The following is a 22,173-nucleotide window of genomic DNA, read 5'->3' on the forward strand; positions in this document are numbered from 1 at the left end:
CTATATAACAAAAAAGCTTTTAATATTAACATAAATGTAATGTAATGAATAAATAAAATAAATGACTTTTCTAAGAGATATTTGCGTTATCAAAACAAATAACTATACAGAGATAGCAGCACAGATCAAATACACAATCACTCTTCACAGTAATGAATGAAGGACTGGCAATTGTTTATAAAAGCATTACTCCATTGTCCATCTTTTTCTGGTTCATATGTGATATGCCAATTTGGCAAGACCTGCATATTCTAGTGGTTAAGTCTCCAGTTTTTTTAGTCGGTGTTCATGCTACTAGTTTCCGGAACTTCATGTGTAAAATCGTAGCTGTGCTCATAGTGTAGGAGATATGCTCTCATAGCGGAATTAAGAGAGATTTTTTCCCCTGGGTTAAAATTTCTTGTTGAGGATAGTCTAGCAAGCCAAAATATAGATATATATATATTAGTGCTAAATAATTTTTTGGGAGGGACTGCTTTACAACCTCTCATTCTCTTTGTCCTTGATTTGCAGGCAGCTAGAGAAGTAAAAACTGGAAAAGGTTGTTTTTTCCCTTTATTTATATTTATTTATTAAACTTTTATACCGCCCGACTAGCCGAAGCTCTCTGGGCGGTGAACAACAAAAATACTAAAATACACAATATAATACAATAAAAACGTAGAACAATAAAACAGTCTAAAAACAATACAACAAATGAACAATCAATAGCTTAAGTTAAAATGCATTGGGAAAGAGGAAGGTTTTAACTTGGCGCCGAAAAGATAGCAGTGTCGGCGCCAAGCGTACCTCCTCGGGGAGACTGTTCCACAGTTTGGGGGCCACCACTGAGAAGGCCCTAGATCTTGTCACCACCCTCCGGGCCTCCCTATGAGTCGGAACCCGGAGGAGGGCCTTCGAAGCAGAACGCAGTATAACATACTACTTGAACTGGTGAAAGATTTTGTGTTCTCCTTTTGGAGGCAGGAGAGCATTCTACATCAGAAGTCTTTCCTCTGGACCCAGAAAGACAAGAATAAATGTGGAAGCTTGGAGAGAAGAGGCCCTTTCTGTTTCTCTCCCGTCATGGAGAAAAAAAGGCAGACCTTTTATACCTCTCCCTCAAAACCACATTCACTTTTATTCTCCTCCTGCCCCCCTCCCAGGCAGTGGGGGAAAGAAGGCCTCCCCCCCCCTCAAAATAGGCCAGGAGGACATAGAGTGCCCTTATCTCCAACTTGTCTTGGGACCCCGACTACCATATAGGTGATTCCTGTAAAAGGGTAAGGCCGTAGCTCAGTGATAAAGCATCTGTTTTGCATGCAGAAGTTCCTATGTTCGGTTCCTGGGATCTCCACATAGGGCTGGGAATATCCCCTATCTGAAACCTGGAGAGCTACTGCCAGTCAGTGTAGACAATACTAAGCTAGATGGACTAAGGGTATGATTGAGTATAAGGCAGCTGCCTATGTCCCAAGTCTGCTCTGATACTGGCTTGTTAACTCAAGGCCTTGCAGAGCAATGCAGTAGGGCACTTAGAGCAGGGCCATTCCTTTTGAGAATGACTAGTACTTCCTGAGGCCCAGTGGGGAGGCGTGAAAGCAACACCATACTTAGCAGCCCAGCATTCATGCTTTTTGTGCCCTTTTCTATTTGGCTAGAAGGGTTCGTCAAGATTGAGGTGGTTTTCTCTCTAGAGAGAGAGAGGAGATAAACCAAGCACTCTTCCTTTCAAGGAAGGCCTGTGGCACACCCCTTCCAAATTCCCTCCCTCTCCCTCCCCCTCTTTCAAAGAGGTGTTCTTTGCAGTGACACTTCTATATTCCCCAAATGAATTTCTCCTTTCACTGGTCTCCAGAATTCATTCTTCCCTTTCTGCTTTCCACCTACATGTACTGAGAAGATGGAGTGGCACACCTTATATATGTGTAGGTCTCTAAAGAGAGAGATAGGACAAAGTATAAATGCAAAGCAGCCATGGGGGAGCGGGGGAAGGAATGTTGGTTGCAAATATATTCTCCTCTAGCAGCTTAGAAAATATATTTCCAGTCTACTCCTATTCAGCAATCTTTTCCTTTTCATGAATGCCTGCAAGAGAAGAAATTGGGCCCGTAGGATGAGAGGGGCAGTTGGTTTTGCTGCCATATTAGAGCAGATTTAGATGATGGTGATCTGGACATCCTCACATACATTTATTAATCATATCCTGAGTTTCTTCCTACTCAGAAGTCTCCTTGGGAAATGGGTTCTGCATACAGTCTTCCTGTCTTCAAGAATTCAGGACTGAATAGGACAGCTTTGGGTTGTTTGCTGTTTAGGATGCACTGCTTTTCTGTATCTCAAAATGCCTCCTAGCTCTAGAGAGTGAGAGAAAAGAAACACTTTGAATTTGTAAATTTTATTCTCTCTGGGGATAACATCATTCTGGTCTACTTTGCTATGTTATAAACTAGCGACAGCCGGTGTGGTACCCTTCAGATGTAGTTGGACTACAACTCCCATCAGCCCCAGCCGGCATAGCCAGTTGTCAGGGATAATGGAAGTTATGGTCCAGCAACTTCTGGGGGGCATTACATTGGCTCTACCTGTTCTAAACTCTTTGCTGTGTCAGGGAACTTGAAATTTATTCTTACCAGAGGAGATTTCTCATTAGGTCAAAGTAGGGCCCTTTCAAGAATAGATTTCAAGTAACTCTGACACAGCAAAGAGTTTAGAACAGCAGAATCCAATACAGTGCCTTCCAGATGTTGCCAGACCATAAGTTTCATCATCCCTGACCATTAGCTGTCTGCTATAGCCTCCTAACTAGAGTCGACATTCTCTCTCTCACCCACACAATCATCAATCAAATCACTCAGTCCATTTTCACTTTGTCTGATGGCCAATCAGATACAAGCCTGCACACAAACACATGCTTTCAATGAGCAATCACTGTGTGTTTCTAGCCCCCTCTGCCCCCCCAAGCAATTCCTTCCCTCATAAAGAGAGTCTAGGTAGGGCTTGGGGACTGAATGCCCCTCCCTGGTTGTTAACATTTAGATGTTCTTCAGGACATAGCAGTTAGCATAAAAATATGGCAGTCCTAATCAATGCCCCCAACCAATCCAGTTGCATCATTTTCCAGTCTTGTGTCTTTTTTCCTTCAAAGCAGCCATACTGAGAGAATGGAGAGAGGCTGGCAGGCTGCAGCTTGCATTTATGTTTGTAATATTTTTAAGGCCGTGTATGTATGTGTTTGTGAGTGAGTGAGACAGAGAGAGAGGGAACTTGAGGAGGTGGAGCGGAGCCAAGTGTCAGAAAAATCATCTCAGTGAGTGCGTCTATTTATTATTATTATTATTATTATTGTTGTTGTTGTTGTTGTTGTTATTTATAACAGAGGACCACACAGAGAGGGAAGGGGGTGCTTACCACCACCATGTCCCCCAAGCATTTCCTGCCCCCCCTGATATCCCTTTGTTAGCTGGCTACAGCAGCATGAGAGATTGAGGTGGAGAAACCTGAAGCTGCCACTTTAATTTGCTTCCTAATCTGCTGTAAGAGGCACCTTCTGCTGGGGAGACGTGTCAGGAAGAGTAAGAGATTAGGCAAGCTTCTCGTCCATTCACCAGAAGTGGCTAGGCCTACTACTAGCTCCACCTACCATTTGCTGTCCTATCTTCCACTCCACCAGGCCCAATATGGACCAGCTCCCCCTGATTCTTACTGTTCTCATTGCTCCCTATAGTGGCACCATTACCCCTGCATGGAGAGGAGGAGGCTGGTGGAGTCATCGTCTCTTTTTTTGACTCTGTTTTGAGATGCTGCATTTTCGGTGCTGCATTAAGAGGGTTGGGGAAAGAGAAGAAAGCCCTTGCTTTATCCAGACTTTCAAGGGTTTTTTTCTGCCTTTGGTTTTGGGAGAGAGACTGATCCTAATGCTGAATGTCTTCCATAAGAACAGCGATTTACCAGGAAGCTCTAAGTTCTTTCTTGATTTGATGTTTTAATTTTTGTTTGAAATGCACAAAAACTTGAGTTAGCTCTTTTAATTTTCATACTCCTTGATGTATGTTAGATTTTAGATTATTATTGATGATTATGTTCATTACGTTTATAAATTGAATATTTCAGATGTCCGTGCTGCAAGAGACCAAATAAACATTGGAGCAATCCCATATCCCACTTTGCCTTTACAAGAGGCTGCTCCTAGAGCATCATCAGTGTTTAGTCAGCCTTCATCAGCCTGTTCTTCAACACACTCCTTTAATGGGCCTTTCAATGCAGGAGTTGTATCACCACAGCCTCACAGCAGCTACTACAGTGGAATGACAGGACCTCAGCATCCATTTTATAATAGAGTAAGAAAGAAAGCAGCTGTTTTAAATTTACACTTGATTATATATTTCTCTGATGTTACAAATAGTTTGTTTAAAATGCTACACATCGGTAAAAAACTGATGAAAACCATTGTATTTTTATTTATAAGTGCATGGCAAATCTCAACTAGGATGCAAAATGTTGGGTGAAATATTCTTTCAGTTTGAATGATGCAAGAATTGTTCAACAATTTGGAATACATTGTTTCAGCAGTTTTTTAAACAAAACTTTCTGTGCTTTGGCATGCACTTTTAAACAAGACCTTCAGCATCTATACATCTTTGCATAATTGCTGGAGTCTGTCAAATAAATGAAAGATTAGGCATAGAAGGAAGGTTGTTTATCCTCAGCTTGGTGCCTTCCATATGTTGTTGGACTCCAACTCTCACCATTTCTGACTGTTGGCTCTGCTGTCTATAGCTGATTGGAATTATAGCCCAACAACGTATGGAGGACACCATGTTGGCTACTTCTGGGCTAAAGTGATAGTTCTTAGAATGTCTGTGCAAAGCCCACTTGCAAGTATGGAGTTATACCTGGTATATGTTGAACTAGCCTTCTCACATAAACAAGTCTCTGAAATATATGTGGAACAAAGGTGCTGTTTTGCAGTCTGGACGCATGTAGAATTCAACAACCTAGCCTTTGCTGTATTCTTTTCGGTGCCTGCTTAAAACATTTTTGTTTGGCCAGCCTATCCAGACACACAGATGTTATCTGTTGTTTTTTTAAAAAAAATAGTAGCTATTTTAAATATGATTTAATTTCTTGTTTTTTATTATTTTTTATGTTTTTTGTAACTCTCTTAGAGGTCTTTACATTCAAGTGGTATATAAATTTTATTAAATAAAAAATAAAATAAATAAAAATAGTATGGATAGCTGTATTTTTGTTTGAACCAATATACAAATGCCTTTGCTTGCTCATACAGCCTGATTGCTCATGCTGTAAAGGGAAGAGCAATCCAACCATGAATCCTCTAATCATAATTTCCCATTTCATTCAAACCAGGAAACTGCTTGCTACCTTTGCTGCAAGCCATGATATTGAACTACCTTCAGACTGTGGTTTAATATCCTGTCTTATTCCAAAACTGGTAACTATAGTTTCTGGGTTTAGATTAGAAGGTTCCTAGGAACGAAAGGGCTGTATGTGCAAGTAAAAAACTTGTTCATATCTCTGCTTATTAAGCTGATATATCATGTCCAAACATGGTGATTATGTGCAAACTAGTAAGTTTTATTTTTTTAAAAATCAGCTTGCATTTACTTCATCATACAAATTGGATTAAGGCTACAATTTTATAGCCACTTAACTGCAAGTAAGTTTCATTGAACCCAGTAGAACTTGCTCCTGGGTACACATGGGTCAGATTGTGCTGTAAATGTTGGCCTTGGACCCTACAGATGTGGACTCAGGTACTTGCATAGTCATGAATTTGCAAAATGGCCTTGATCAAGTCACTTTCTTTCATACTTAGTTCTTTAAAGGGAATATCAATGGTCTCCATCACAGGATTTCCGAAGTTACATCTGATAAACGCTGAGAAGCAGTCTGAATTCTAAAAGTGGTGTAAATTGGATAACACAAATTGTCTTGTGAATTCACCCTTTATAAGAGGATACTATGGAACACTCCCCAGATATTTAAGCCATAGTCCTGTAGTTACATCTGTTAGAATAGAATTAAATTGACTTGCATTAATGTGACTGATTTTGGCATTTGTTCTAAACTGTATCATTTAGTAGCTCTTTGAAAATGTATAAATGTTTTCATGATTAATTATAAAAATGTTCCACTGTCATGATGTTTGTGTCTCATTGAACTAAATTGGAAATTGTCCATTGGCTTCAAGCGTGGTAGGTAACTACTTAACAATTTCACCTTATGATTATTTCAAAATAGGATTGTTTAAATTACCTCAATAAGTTAATGGTGTTGTGTGTGGGTTTTTTTTACTTTCATGTTTTACTTTCTTAAATAGGTAGTATTTGTTGAATTAATTTTGTTTTGATTTTTGTAATGGTCCCTTTTTGTTACATGTTTCTTTCCATAGCCATTCTTTGCCCCATATGTTTACATGCCAAGGTATTATCCTGGCAGTTCTCATCTCATCTCACGTCCATCACTAAAAACGAGTATGTCCAGGGAACAGAGCAGTGGTCTAGTAAGTATCAAAAGTAAATGATGTAGTCACTTACATTATAAGATTAGTCAGTAATTCAACAGTAGATGTTTCATGTTGGTACATAGATACACAAGCTATTTTTTTAATGAAGATATTGTATAAAAAATAAAGAAGGCTAACTAAGATTATAAAATGTGTCTTGTTTCACCTTTTAACAAGTTTGTATACATGCAAACTTTGATCTCAAGTATTGAGAGTAATATGTAATAGTCTTGCAGATTATTTTTATAGGCTGAAAATATAGAGGTCCTGTTTACAGTAAATAATAGGTGTAGTGAACATCTTGTGAATTTAGGTGTCATTTGTTATAATAAAATTATTAGTGTTGAGGCATTTATAGACTTAGGAAAGATTGGTTGTATCCAACACTATTGTTCTACTTGTGCAACAGAATGTCCCATTTTGCATCCTCCCATACACACGCATAGCTGCTGATGCACCCTTAAGAACTGCTCCAGAGGTTTGGAGACCATACAGAGCAGATTTTTTGAGGGAGAAGCCCTGTTGTGTGAGTGAGCCTCTTCGCATTTAGCATTGGATACAATGTCACTTTTTTTCTGGTTAGATTTCAGAAAATACCTTTTATTTTTAGTTTGGGTCATTTATAGAATTCTAATTTTCCTTCAGTATACAAATTGAGCAGCATTTTCTTAATAGGAAGTCATATTGTAGTAACTCTGCTGTCCCAAAGAAAATATGAATATTTGAATAGGCTATTTCAGTTGTAGAATATGGATGCCTTTAGGGCAAAGCTATGCAGACTTTTTTAAATTTTTGTTTTAAATAATTCCAAAATTAGGCGTAAGCCCCCACTGATCTGCAAAGACTTCTTGTTCAAATGAGCATTTCTTCCCAATTCCTTGGAATTGCTGATATATTGCTGAGTCATCACAGAAGCTCATTTCAGATGCAATGCTGTGAGTCATGGTTGGGCACAACATGAATAAGCCAAGGGCTCACATGCTTCCATCTCTTCCCCCTCATTTCAAGTTCTGATTTGTAGACAAATTATGCTCTACACAAATCATAGTTTGCTCAGCAGTGATGTAACGACTATGTTTTGCTGGTAACCCAGAATACTACAGAGAATCAGAGCATGCGAAGAGAAGAGAGGAGGGAGCACATGAATTTAAAACCTGTTCCTGAAAGAGAGTTTGGCGCCGACTCATAGTGGCAGTGCAGGGTTCATATTCACAGGCCAGGAAGAAAACCCTTGATGAGCTGCAGAAGTTTCTTCCAAGTCTTATGTTCCTTGCCTCTGATTTAAAAGCAATGTTTTTAATATAATGCTATATTCTATTATACCTTTTCATCCATTGTCCCTTCATATTTTGTTGCATGTTTAACCATTTTGTCCACATCATAATAATTTGTTGTTGTTGTTAGGATGTTATCAAGGAGGAGGATGCTGAGTGGCTTCCTTCACCCACAGACCCCTCAATGGTAAATGAGTAGTCATGTGGTGTGGAACCTTAGCATCTCATTGCTTCTTCAACAGTAATGAGTCTGCTCTAATGATAACTGCAGTTCACTAACACTGCATCAGTGGCTTGGTGAGCAAATAGAATAGATGAAGACTAATAAGCATAGTTTGTGAATGAGTACAAGAGTATGAGCTAATATTCTAATAAAACATACTGTATTATTTGTATTTCCCTTGCTACCCTTCTGTAGTCTGGAGTACAGTTTTTTTAGTAGAGTTCAGTGTGTTGCATCTTCATTAGCAGTATCGTCATGGCTAATAAAAAGAATTGGGTTGTTAGCTATTCGCTTCTGTAGAAGTGAGTAGTTGATGCCTTCTTTAAATGTTTTAGCTAAATAATTCATATTTGCTCTTGGTTACATCAGAGCATAAAGCTGCAGCAGTTGACAAGGCATAAAGCTGGTCACAAAGCAGTTGTCATAATAAGAATGGAAGGTGCCTGTCATGAGCCTTGTGGATAAGGCAGTCTTGACATGTTATATTATGGTTGTTCCTGCAGTACAAATATCTCCATAGGTTACATTCATCTTGAGTCTTATTTCCAAAACTTCCACCTCTATTTTAAAACTGCTAATTTGAATTCAGGTACTTTGTGACTTTTTTTTTAAGCTTGGATGACAACCCTTCTCTGAATGGCTTTACCCTGTTTTTCTGCAACAGCTTTTACTTCTATAACTTTGGTTTGGTGTTCATATTTTAAATATACATGTAGGATAAACTCAGAGCTTGGACAAGTTACTTTTTTAAACTACAACTCCCATCAGCCCCAGCCAGCATGGCCACTGGACTCGGCTGATGGGACTTGTAGTTCAAAAAAGTAACTCTTCCAAGCTCTGGATAAACTAAGTCTCTCCCACCTCTTTCCAAGTACTTAAGAAAAAAACAAGGATTCCATTGCAGTTCACCCTATCCCAGCCAAGTGCACACCCCTGCACCACCTCCACCTTGTTCACTGCTTATGGCAGTGCAGATGATGCACCTGTGTGGTAGTCTCTAGTAACTGATATGCTCCAGCAGAATGGCCTAGTCTACTTCCTCTCCCTGCATTCCTCTGTTCAGTGATAGCAGAGCCCTGTCCCTATTGCAACCACAGTGGCTGTGACTGCTGCAAATTGTGGGCAAGACAAGTAAGTGAATAACAAAGATAAAGTTGGAATGATTAGGTCATATTTTGTATTTGGGAATCCAACCTAATACTATGTTAGAGTAGAATGGAAGCTATTCAGAAGTCATGCTGAGAGAAGAGTACATACAGAAGCATTCATAGAAACAGACAGAGAAAATAATTGGTGCGAGTATTTGGTTAGAGCCTGTTTCTCTGCTGTTGAATCTGATGCAAGATGGTTTATTTTCCATAGATTGTAGGTTCCTTTTTTAAAACAGCTGTATGATACCAATATAACACAGATTCTTCTCTTGCAACATTTCTTTTTATTCACAAGTGCATTCTAATTAATTAAAAGCTGTTTACCTGATCATTTGGTATGATTTTCATTATTTCCTAGTGATTATTTGAGAAAGTATGAGTGACCTCAACTTCCTAGTTTTCTGCATTTTGAAATTGTTTTCTGCATTTTGAAAGGGGTGCCATAGCTAAATATCTCAAATTTGCTCAAGCATTTTAAAATGTTTGACTCATCAAAATTAATTTTTTAAGATTCTGCCAGGCAGTCTCTGCAACAATTGTAAGGCCTTTAAATGGTTGCAAAATCTTAATAGTTTACAAGGTGGTTATACCAGCAAAATGGAGTAAAATAAGTTGTATTAAACATAATACCTTTATATTTTGCTATTTAAAGTGAAAGGAAAGCATTACCAAAACAAGCTAGCACTGTGATGACTGTAATTGAAAAGTGTATAAATTGTCAAAATAATAAAATAAAAATAGTAAAAGATGTTGAAAGTATGTGAAAATGAGGCATTTAGTTTGCATTAAAATTGCGCATTTTTCATGTTGAAGCATGGTACAAGCATAGTTTTAGTTTTTTAATCTAATGGCACTATGCATGTAATAATCATAATGGGTTCTACAGAATTATTTAACGTAATGGGCTAAGTCATATTAAAATAATTGCTTTCAATGTGACTTTTATGGGATTATGGTCTGTGAATGAGATTGTACCCATGGCCCCGATTTGAGTATGCAGTAGGTCGTGTTGTCAGCAGTAAAAGCAAGGAACCTCCATAACAAGCCATTTCTTGATAAAGAGCTAGCTACACTTGGAAGGAACATTTGCTGGATTGGAATCATGTTTGCAACAAATCAGCCCAGTTTAATTGTGTAAATATTAAATGCTGAGAGTTGTATTCAATCCTGACTGTGTGTAATCAGACTGGACTTTCGCTTGTGCAGTGAAACTTCACCTTACTCACCTCCTCCCTGCAGCCTCCTGCATGTCTTCAAAGTCTGCTCCAGAAAGTTGGGGGGACTTCCAGAGCAGGTTTTGCAGGCTTGTGGAGGCTATGGGGAGAGGAAAGGAAGGTGAGGCCTGTTGTGCAAGAGGAGGTCTGGTCATGCAACATTGGATTCTGCCCTGAGTTTCTGGAAGCCACGAGTTTTCAAAACAAATTTGAAAAAGCTTCCATATCCTATTGTGTAATCCTCTATAGCAGGAGTGGTTAACCTGTGGCCCTCCAGATGTTGTTGGATTCCAACTCCCCTTAGCCCCAGACAGCATGGCCAAAGGTCAAGAACTATGGGAGTTGAAGTTCAACAATACCCGAAGAGCCGATGTTTGGCCATCCTTGCTGTATAGAAATTTTATTTTATTCCAAATCAAAAGTGTAGGAAGTCACTGAAGTGTAGGGGGAAAACTTCATGGTATATTTGATTGTCTCCAGAATCCAAAGAGTGGCATTAAAGTGTCCATAAGGGCAGTGAGACTACATTGTGGGATTTTTGCCTTATGTTGAGCAACATATCAGAGAACATATCAGAAACTGCTTTTGAAAGCCCAATAGCAGCTTGCAATTCAATATGGGAGGAGTTGGAGAAACACGAGCTCAGAATCCCCGATACCCCTGTGGTGTGTACAACTAATGTCCTGATTCTTTGGATCTTGACCAATGTTTGTTAATCAGGAGTTGCTCCACTTTTAAAAGAATCTTAGCTGTCTGTTCTTCATCATTTTGAGGAGGAAATTTAATAACCATACTAGCTCATTCTTTAATGGCATTTTTCATGTTTCCTATTAAGCTGTGTCACTTTTTTGTCCTTTTCCTTAAAGCAGTGTAAAACTGGGTTAAACAGACAGAGACAGGTACAGCAACTTTCTGCAAACTGTTCACTTATTTTTATGTTATCTTTATAGAATGTCCATACTAGCACTTCATGCAGGCTGTCTGTACACTAATGCACTTTCCCAGTCTTGAGGACTGCTTTGACATGTTGCTTTTTTGAATTTTGCATGGCAAATAGTAGAATTAATGTTCTTTCAGCATCTTTGATGAAAAAGAATGACTAGCACTAGGGGGAAAATGTCAGTTTTAAGTACAATTTGAATTCACGTATGACAAATATCACTAAAAGCACCTGCACTGCTTATTCTAGATTAAGCTGAGTATCTGTCATACAGTTCATGCATTGACGTTAATCCATATATTTTTGAACCTTACAATTTTATTAAGAAAAATCTTCCCTAAGTTAATTTATAATGAATGCTGAAATGACTGTTTGCCACTGAGTTACATCATCAGTATTTATTACATTTTGTATTTTAGCCTTTTCTCTGCTTTTCTTTCTGTTTTTTACATGGTTCAGATACTGAGTTTAGTAATTGGATAGTTGGAAACAGTTGAATTCCAAACATGTTAGGAAAAGTTACTAGAGCTATAATACAGAATATATTCAATATAAAAAAAACTATTTAAACCTAATGCATCTTTGCATTATTTTTAATATTATTTTAATTACTCAGTTGTGTAGGAATTTAGCTATACTATCCTTTTTTAATGTTTTATTCATTATCTGTGTGTTTTCTAAAAATGCTGACTTCTGTTAAGAAAAGGTTATTAGAGATATTTGTGAGCTATGAAAGTAGGCTACACAGTGAGACCCAAGACTGCTACGTATTGACTGATGAAGGTGGGAAACCTAGTTATTCATATCCATACAGCCATAGACTGTGTATATACAAAAGCCTGCCCCATTCAACACACACAGAATTTTTTACCCTGTTGAATTAGACTTTTATGTGCTGCACACATAAAATAGCAGATGCGCATTCTTCTTCCCGCATCCGATCAGTAAATCAGTGTGAATAGATTGTGAGAAATGTATGGTCTTACTGACCATTTGGATTATTTAGAGAATGTTAGTTGATGATGATCATGTTATGTTAATTAGTAATGTGTGTTAAGCCATGAACCAATCTTGTGAATTAATACTTTAAAAACTTGTCCAGAGGATTATAATTTTTAAATAATATTTGTCTCTTAATGGTGGCACTGATGCCTAAAGATAATCTAAGAACCTTTGTTTAATAAACCATACTGTGCCTGATCACCTCCACTTTGCTCCTTCCTTTGTATGAGTGGATAAACAAACCATGGAGGGCTTTAGCATTCCATCCAAGCATACTATCATGTTTTGTTCCTCCCTAACAAGTCAGGATTCATAAGTCAATAACAAACCTTGGCTAGCAATCCTGGCACCAGCATGCAGGTTGTGCACAGTATGCTTTATTAAGCAAATGTTCTTGCTTTACTACTTGTGAGTGCTGCTATTGATCTCTTCTTGTTATGTGAATTATCTTTTAGGAGTATAATTTGGAATAGTACCCTGATTTCCAGGTTATAGAAAATGAGCTAAATAAGCCAGGCATTTTTCTTCTTTTGTCTACATGATGCATAGATTCAGCATCTGAGAAACGTTGTTTTCATTTTATGGAAGGGCATTTTTTTAAAGTAGTGGGTCTGGCCTGAAAATTGAAGGAAGCCTTTTCAAGACCACAGTAAGGAGACAGTTTCTCTCTAAATCTTTTTCTGCTTTGCCCCCCATCTTGCCTCATCCAGGTGCAGTCTGTTTTCAGACATTTTCTGAATGCTATCTTTGTTGCTATAGCTTGGCTTTCAGTTACTTTGACGGGTGTTTAGTTGAATCTGCCACCTGGTCCTGGAGGTGAGCTGAGTGTAAGTGTCTCAGGATGGCATTAAATACCTTGTTGCTGCAAGTTGGTACCCTCCCTGTAGCAACTTGGTGTTCTGGGGCTTGCAGTGCCAAAAGATTCTGTAGAAGTCATGTTATGCAATTACAACCTTTCTTGCAAATACCCTTTAGGGAGTTTTGGCATCAGGTCTTCCTAATCCTATATCCCTAATTATCTATTCTGGTCCTTGTTTATGATTCTATAGTCAGTGAGTTTTGCTAGTCTTTTGGAATATAAAGAAGGGAATTTGAGTTTCTCTGAGCAGTAGAATGATTGTGTTGCACAGGTGGTTTCTTAATGAACTAGTTGAATGAGGGTGCTGTTATTCTTTAAGGATCCCTTCACTTTTGGGAGGCTGACATTCATTTTTTTTAAAAGACACGCTCCTGTAGCAGAGAACTCTACCCTATAGTGCAGCCTTTCCCAACCAGTGTGCCTCCAGATGTTGTTGGACCACAACTCCCATCAGCCTCAGCCAGCATCGCCAATGGTCAGAAAAGATGGGAATTGTGGTCCAACAACATCTGGAGGCACACTGGTTGGGAAAGGCTGCATAGCAGCTTTTATAGCACCATTTTGTGAAAATGTGCATTTATTTCCCTTGCACATAACCTGCACAATTTAAAAACACATAGAGAGCTCTTGCATGGCATGACTGCTCTCTTAGATTCTTCCCTAACATAAAATGTTTAAAATTGGGGAGATAACCTTTTTGTTCCCCACTTTATTGACTCAGGCAAACGTTAGAATTCAAAAATGTTTGCTAAGATCTAGTTCAAGGATGCTATATCATTGTTCCAGGAATCTTTGTGAAAAACGTATATTGCAGGTGAGATTTTGAGTATCTTCCTTAGTTGTGTTGTAGTCTCTTCCTACTCTGCTCACTATACCCTGCTCTCAGAAGAATCAGGCACTGAAAGTGTGCGTGAAGAATAAGTATATTGCAGAAGGCATCAAGCTTCCTTGGTCTTCATGGCAGAAGTTATTTAATTTTAAAATCCATGAACATCTTGAACAAATCTCTAATGGATGTCCTTGCTTATAACCATATGAGGGTGGACTTTTTATTTTAAAACAATTTTAACAAATCCTTTATTACTCTGAAAAGAATGATGCCTCAACCGGGGTGGGGGGCGCATTTAACCATATGCCAATATTTCCAGTTCCTGGTAGGGTTGCCTTTCAGTGATGACTCAAATAAATGTTAAGTTTTGTTTGTGCAAAGAAAAGCAATGTGTTGTAGACATAATGAGCATCTGAACATACTGCATGTATGTACTTTTCCCTTGTGCAGGGAACAATCCCAGTGTCAGGCTCAGGAGCACCTCATGTGCCTTTGAGCTCAATGACGGTTGATGCTGTGTGTGAGAAGCTGAAACAGATAGAAGGACTCAACCAGAGTATGCTGGCTCAGTACTCTGCCACTATCAAAAAGGTGAGTTCTTGCATGTATAAATGACACGCTGTATCTCTGCTTTTTAACCAGTTACTAAATATCCCCCTTGTAGGGGGAAAAAGATTGATGAATAATTGATGAATAAATAATTATATCAAATATAATATATATATATTATTCACAGATTTTTTAATTGAAAAAAATATACATAATAGACATCTAACTGTATGAGTGCCTCCATCATTAAAATAGTGTTATGTATGAAGTATTATTTACTGGCCTGAGTAAGAGAGATGGTGTGTTTTTTTCCACAGGAGGCCTGCCATCAAGCGGGATATCATAGCTCCACCCATTTTCTGAAGGCAAGAATGTTCTGAAGTCAAGACTAGGGGCATCAGGCCCCTCCCACTCTCCAGTTCATTCTTGCCTTCGTCTGAGGCAGTTGGATAGAATAGCGATAGCATTTAGCTAAGTTTTCTGTGTTAATATTTTGTGTAAAGAACTGTACTGAGTGTGGTCGTTTACTCCCAATCCCTTCCCTCTGTCTTTGCTTGGAAGTGTGTGGGACTGATTGACTATTTCTTTCCTTTACTGTGTTTTTCTTTTGCCTGGTATTTTTGAGGGAGTTGTTGCTTGCTTTGTTTTCTCCCTCCTGCTTCCCTTGTGGGGGACTGCGCTTGTTAGCCGGGAGACAGCGGCTGCGGCTCTCCTTCAGGCGGCAGCGGCTGGCTTTTTTCTGTCAGGGGCTTGCGGCCGCAGCCCTCTGTTTAGCGCCAACGCTGCTTTTTTCCATTTTCTTGCCCCTTTTCAGCAGCGGACCGCCTTAGTTTGGGGAAAATTTGGGGGAGGAGGAGGAGGTGTATTTTACAAATACCTTATTTTCTTTTATTTAATAAATGCCTGTTCAGCTCTTCAAAAATAAAATTCTTCCCAAGGCGGTTCACAGAAAGCACAACACTAAAACAATGTTTTAAAGCATCTCACTAAAACAATCCCATATTATTAAAACGAGCAATTATTAAAACGAGCAATATAGCCACCAAGAACAGACTGCAGAATTGGAGCCCAAACCACATGTACTTTCTGTAAGCCCCCCGTCTGTTTCTGGGAGATCTTTGTTTGGAAAAGGGGACTGCAGAGACAGAAGCTTTCTTTCTCTCCTTCATCCCCCTCCCCCTGCTGCTATGGCTGTCACCATGACTGGCAGCAGAAGGGAGAGTAGGAAACCAGTGAGGTTTCCAAGCGCCTTCTGCTGCTGGGCAAATAACTTCTTTCTCACAGAGCAGTAGCAGGCGCTTGGAAACCCCGCAAGGGATTTTTACAGGTGAAGCCTGCCCGTCAAAAACTTGATGTCATAATGGCATCATGTGGTTGATGGGTTTGGCCTGTGAGGCCAATCCTGATAAGGATCTGGCTAGTGAAGCCAAAAAGGCTGCCCACCCCTGGCCAAGAGCCACTACAATGCATGTTTGGAAGACAATGAAGTATTTCCTAGTGGCTACATGGTAGAGCTTTATGGAGATGAAACAAATCAGAACAAGTCAAAAACAACATCAGCACCTCTAGCTAAGTCAAGGAATGTAAATGTGAGAGATTCCTCACAAGAAGAGAACTGTTATGTGTCACCTGGCTTTGGAAAAGATGTATCATGGACTCAAGCTTACCTGATACAAAGAAACCACACCTACAGAGAGGATCTTGGGTAATACTGAGGGTGAGCCTGAATGTGTGATGTCTAATTTTTCTCATTTGTCTGCCCACCCCCTGCTGCCACTGAGAATGGAAAGAAGGAAGCCAGTGCTTGCTGCTGGCACTTGGGAACCCTGCTGGCTTTCTTCTGTCTCTTCCCACACTACCCAAGGGAGAGAAGGAAAGGCTTTCCAAGTCTGCCCCCTTCCCCCGTTAAGTTCCTAACATGGGGGACTTGAAGGAAGAGGGGAGGAGACTCGAAAAGCTTTTCCAACTCCCAACTCCCCCTTCATCTCCAATATCAGGAACTTAATGGGGGAAGGGGAAAACTTTAAGACCTCTCCCACACTCCCATTTGAGCAAATGGGAGCATAGGACTGTCTTAACGGTCTTTGCAAAACCCCTTTGGAAGTAGATGGCATGGGTGAACTACTTCAAAGGGCGCTTTTGCACAAGATTATAATCCCCATTTAGTTGATTCATCTGATGTTACTAGTGATGTCATCTGGTGGCTGGGTGGGTGTGGTTTGGTGAAAATGGCCTTGGGTGCCAAATAGGACCCCCTGAAGAGGCATGATTGGCCTGGAGGCCAGAGGTTCACCACCCTGCTCATAGTACTAGCACAGCAGGAACAGGATCAGAAAATGTGGGAAGATGCTGTATAGGATCTTTTGGCTCTCCTAGAAGTGCCAAGCTACAGCCGTTCCTTCTCTATGGCAGTTCTAGTCAGACTTCTCTTTTATTAAAGAACTCTTATTTAAGGCTACCCCTTCACCCCCACCATTGCATACAAAAAGTGAACAAAACTTGAGCAGAATATCTTGACTTCCTCCATGATATCTACATACACATTAAAGAATATTAAGAAAAGTTTGTTATGGGAAGTTGTGGGATCGTATCAATAGAGAATACTAAAAAGGGGCTAGCATCCTTGATAAAAACCTTTATTTATGATTTAGGACTAGGTAACCTGAGCAGCCCCTTCATTTTCAGATTTTCTTGAATTTTTAAAACTACTATAGCCCTATTTATAATGATTCCCAGCTCCCATATGAGTCAACTGTGTGAATTGTTATGAGTAATCTCTGTGTATTATTATTACTACTACTACTACTACCACTACCACCACCATCACCCACCCTTTGCCAACAGATCCCTTAAATTGAAACCAGAAACGAACTAGCACCATTGCAGCTGTTTTAGAACAGGGGCTACATGAGTTCTAAGGGCAACCCTAGCCAGTAATCTGGCTGGTGCATTTTGGACCAGCTGAAGTTTCGGTGTCATCTTGAAGGGCAGCCCCATGTAGAGTGCATTGCAATAATCCAATCCGGAACCAGTTATGGAAGTCATAACAAAATTTTCTCATTCCCATAATTTCCAAGTTGTTATATGGAAAAGAGACCTTTGGTCTTACTGTAAAATGATCTTCTACATGCATGTAAAGATCATCTCAGGTGGGCTTGAGCTTCACCTTGTGGATGAAGGCAGGATAGCGCTGTTTGAATTTTCAGAGTCTTCTAGCTTCTCCTTAGACTCGGGGAGCTGTTCCTCCATGACAAGCCAACTCAAATACATACATACAGTAGGACACAAGAACAGTGACAAAAATATGCAGTGTACAAACATAACACACCAACACTCTCTGCTGCTGACTGGGAAGAAACCCTTCAACCACAAGGTGGAGCTCAAGTCTGACCTGATATTATCTTACATGCACAGGAGAATTACAGTTCACCATGCAACCCCAACAAGTAACCTCTTCACCTGACCCATGGGTCTCATCTTAGCTCTACATTCTGTAACAATTTTATATTGAGTGCATTTCCCTTTTTCTACTAAACTCATTTGACAATTTAATATCAATGTGTGGGGCAAAAAGCATGAGGAAATATAAGAAAGATGGTAAAAGATTAGACTGTACATTTAGTGGAACAGAAGTTGAATCACCCTAATGTTTCCCTATAATGCATAAATTGGCCATATTCACATGTCATGACAAGCCATAAACCATGGTTTACCATGCAGAAACCATCACACCCACTTCACTCTTCCCTGCTAACACCGAGTAGAAACAAGCCACGATCCTGGACTTAGCATTGCATCTGAACCAGGGATCATAGTTTATTTTGCTATAAGCAAACCATGATGATAAATTTTCTTCTTCCTCTTCTTCCTCTTCTTCTTCCTCTTCTTCCTCTTCTTCCTCTTCTTCCTCTTCTTCTTCTTCTTCTTCTTCTTCTTCCTCCTCCTCCTACTACTACATTTGTATACCGCAGTTTACAACAATTAAAAAGATTAAAAACAAATATAAAGGTAAAGGTGTCGCCGCACTTAAAGTGGGAGTCGTTTCCGACTCAGAGTGATGTCTTGCGATGTTTACTAGGCAGATCGTATATATGGAGTGGGATTGCCAGTTCCTTCCCTGGCCTTTCTTTACCCCCCCCCCCCAGCGTATGCCGGGTACTCATTTTACCGACCACGGATGGATGGAAGGCTGAATGGACCTTGACCCCTTTTACCGGAGATTTGACTTCCTCCTTCCGTTGGAATCGAACTCTGGCCGTGAGCAGAGCTTCGGCTGCGTTACCACTGCTTGCCACTCTGCGCCACAGAGGGTCTACACACACAAATATACACATTTAAAAACACTTTAAAAAAACAATTTAAAAACACTTGCTAAAATGCCTGGGAGAACTTATGGTTTGTTTAAGAGAAACTTCGGTTGGTAGCTCTGCTACGTCCCTACCTGAGCAGAGAGGATCTTACATCAGTAGTACACGCTCTGGTAACCTCGCGATTAGACTACTGCAATGCGCTCTACGTTGGGCTGCCTTTGAAGACCGTTCGGAAGCTACAGCTGGTCCAAAATGCGGTGGCCAGATTAATAACGAGGACCAAGCGGTCGGAACACATAACACCTGTTCTGGCTCGCTTGCATTGGCTGCCAATATGCTTCCGGGCTAGATTCAAAGTGTTGGTTTTGACCTATAAAGCCCTATACGGCGCGGGACCACAATACCTGTCGGAACGCCTCTCCCGATACGAACCTGCCCGTACACTGCGCTCCACATCGAAGGCCCTCCTCCGAGTCCCGACTCATAGAGAGGCTCGGAGGGTGGTGACGAGAACTAGGGCCTTCTCAGTGGTGGCCCCTGAACTTTGGAACAGTCTCCCCGATGAGGTGCGTATGGCGCCGACGCTGTTGTCTTTTCGGCGCCAGCTTAAGACCTACCTCTTCTCTATGGTGTTTTTAACTTAAATTTTATACAGGAAATTATTATGAAATTTTGATCTTTGTATTTATATGTTTTGCAGTATTATCATGTAATTTTTATGAGATGTATTTGTATTTTTTGTTGTTCACCGCCCAGAGAGCTTTTGCTAGTCGGGCGGTCTAGAAATCCAATAAATAAATAAATAAACAAACAAACTATGATCGTTGGTTAAGATGTGAGCCAGGAATTGTGGTTGGTTTTCTCTGCAAACTACCGTAGTGGGAAGCAGCAAGACAGTTCAGATAGGCACATTCATGACAAAACAATTACTATGGTATTTTGAACTTTTAAAAAATGCTTTGTATAAAACTTTTCAAATTGGTGTAGTTATATATTCTATCATCACTGTTAGCCACCTTCTGTGCTATATATAAAAAGGTGGAATATAAATTGTTACCACCACCAAGGGTGCTACCCCATGAAGGACCTGTAACGGGTGTTGGGTTTCCATTTCTATCCTGCATCTCTTAATTCCAGGCCTATTCAATGTGACACTGCTCCACTATATTGAATTAAGAGTCTTGAGGGGGTTTTGGTACCTGAAGATCCAGTGCACTAATGGTCCCACAATCCCTGGTTAACAGCAGTTTTGCTCAGCCTGAAGAAGAATTCTAGGACTTGTAAGGCTCACTTCTTCTTTTGAGGATTTTACGTGGCCCTGAAGTTTGCCTCTGAGCTTGGCTTCAGAGAATTTAGCTGGCGTATCTATAGGAGATTGCTGGCAGAAAGCTGGACGAGGAGGCTCTAAAGCTCTGCTGTACTGCAAACATTCTGAACTGGTTCTGGAAGCAGCACTGGAATGGATAAGCGCAATCTGCTTGGGATAGGGTCTTGCTGACTCTAAAAGATCAAATTTGCAGCTTGGGGAACTTGGTCCTAAACTTAGAGGTTCAGATGGCATCAATAGTTCAGAGTGACTTTTATCTGTTTGGGCTGATTTTGCAAACTGTGGCCCTATTTGAGGAAAGCAGACCTGGTTTAAATTACTCATGCACTAGTACATCCAGATTTTTGCAATGCTTTCTACATGGGGTTGCCATAAAAACCAGCTTGGAAACTTAATTAGTTCAAAATGCAGCCACAAAGACTGATAGCGGCATGCTGATTGGATCCTGCAACACTTATCCTCTACCCCAATTACACTGGTTACTGATTTGTTTCCTGGGTCAGCTAAGGTGCTGGCTTTGACTTTTAAAGCCCTAAATGCCTGGGATCTCAGACTGTTGTTGCTAGTATGAGCCTAACTGATATTTAAGACAGTAATCTCAGGCTCTGCTCTGTCTTCCCTTCAAATCCAAACTCATTTTGAGAGTACCAGAGATGGGACCCTTTCTGCAGTAGCAACTCAGTTATGGAATTCTGTCCCTGGGAAAATCTAGCAAGCCCTTTTGTGCTGTTAAGCACTTTTTTTTAATTCAGGAAGGGATTTTAATTTTTAATCTATGTATGCTGACGTGCTTTTAGAAATATTTTTAGATGTTCTATTCTTTTTAGATTTATTTATTGATATTTGTATTATTTTAATATAATTTTGTAAACTGCCTTGTGAGAAGGCTTTCTAAAAGGTCAAGTTCATTGCACATAACTCTGGAATCTGATGAATCTGATTTATATTCTGACATCACAAATGAACAATTGTAATGCTTTTTCATTTTATGTCATAATGGATTTTGTAAGGGTACATTTCATTAAAGAAATTCATTTTCTGCTTTGGTCTTCCAACAATCACTCTGGCCCTCTAATGTTACTCATGTACTTTCACATGAAATTCCATTTCAGTTTAACTTTTAAAATATTTACAGGAAATATTTCTCTTTTGTGTTTTTAAAATTTGTTTAGGCAAACATAAATGGTCGTGTTTTAGCACAGTGCAACATTGATGAACTGAAGCGAGAGATGAACATGAATTTTGGTGACTGGCATCTCTTCAGGAGTGCAGTAAGACAATTTTAAGGCTTATGTGTATACAAATGCCTTCTTGATGGTGGTTGTGTGGCTCAACCCTGTTCATGCTTACTTGGAAGTAACTTCCACTATGGTCAATAGGAGTTAGCACAGGGGTAGGGAATCCCTAGCCCCTAGCTTGATGCTGCCTGTGGAGCCTCCCCATCTATCCTGCAGCTTTCTCTCCTTGCCCCTTCACCCACCAGTGCCACATTCACATTTAGGCCCCAAACAGTCTTCCTATTGAGCCAGTAGGAGGGTTTTTCAAGTCTTAATGTGGTACAGGAACCGCTGGCGTGGAGTCGCAGGTGGGGAGTGAAAGGCAAGCCTTTTCCTGTCTACCTGCAACCTCTTCCTCCCACCCCCTGCTCTCTAAAAATTTCTTCCTGTCCTCCAGGAAATTTTTTTTTTTGAAGCCTAAATACTGGGATGGGGAGGTTACATTGAGAGAGACTGTGCGACAGAGACTGGATGGGTGTGTTGCGTGTGTGAGCAATTGTGTGTGTGTGGAGTTCTTCCTTTGGCCACATCCATTTTGGCATGTGGCTTCCAGAGGGTTTGTCACAAGGCAATCTGACTCTCAGGCAAGAAAAGGTTCCCCAGCCCTGTTTTAGCATCAAGTAATGTACATGGGATTTCAGCCTTAACATGTTTAAACTTGCCTTACTTTTAAGGCCTTGCTTCTACAAAATAATGTCTAACATTTTATT

General features: G+C 40.0%; 1 protein-coding gene across 8 annotated transcripts in view; it reads left to right on the plus strand.

Moving 5' to 3' along the window:
* The window catches only part of KIDINS220 (kinase D interacting substrate 220), a 98,300-nt gene that overhangs the window by 71,372 nt on the left and 4,755 nt on the right, over nucleotides 1-22,173 (plus strand). For 6 of the 8 annotated variants that reach the window (XM_061622825.1, XM_061622822.1, XM_061622824.1 and 3 more), the window contains 5 exons: nucleotides 4,093-4,319; nucleotides 6,395-6,505; nucleotides 7,913-7,969; nucleotides 14,451-14,591; nucleotides 21,359-21,457. In XM_061622825.1, coding sequence (XP_061478809.1) covers nucleotides 4,093-4,319; nucleotides 6,395-6,505; nucleotides 7,913-7,969; nucleotides 14,451-14,591; nucleotides 21,359-21,457 — 635 coding nt within the window. Of the gene's footprint in view, nucleotides 1-4,092; nucleotides 4,320-6,394; nucleotides 6,506-7,912; nucleotides 7,970-11,236; nucleotides 11,467-14,450; nucleotides 14,592-21,358; nucleotides 21,458-22,173 lie in introns of those variants that run through there. The other 2 variants (XM_061622830.1, XM_061622828.1) reach the window with 2 other exon arrangements.

This window comes from Rhineura floridana, chromosome 4 (assembly GCF_030035675.1).
Source record: "Rhineura floridana isolate rRhiFlo1 chromosome 4, rRhiFlo1.hap2, whole genome shotgun sequence".
Taxonomy (NCBI): Eukaryota; Metazoa; Chordata; class Lepidosauria; order Squamata; family Rhineuridae; genus Rhineura; species Rhineura floridana.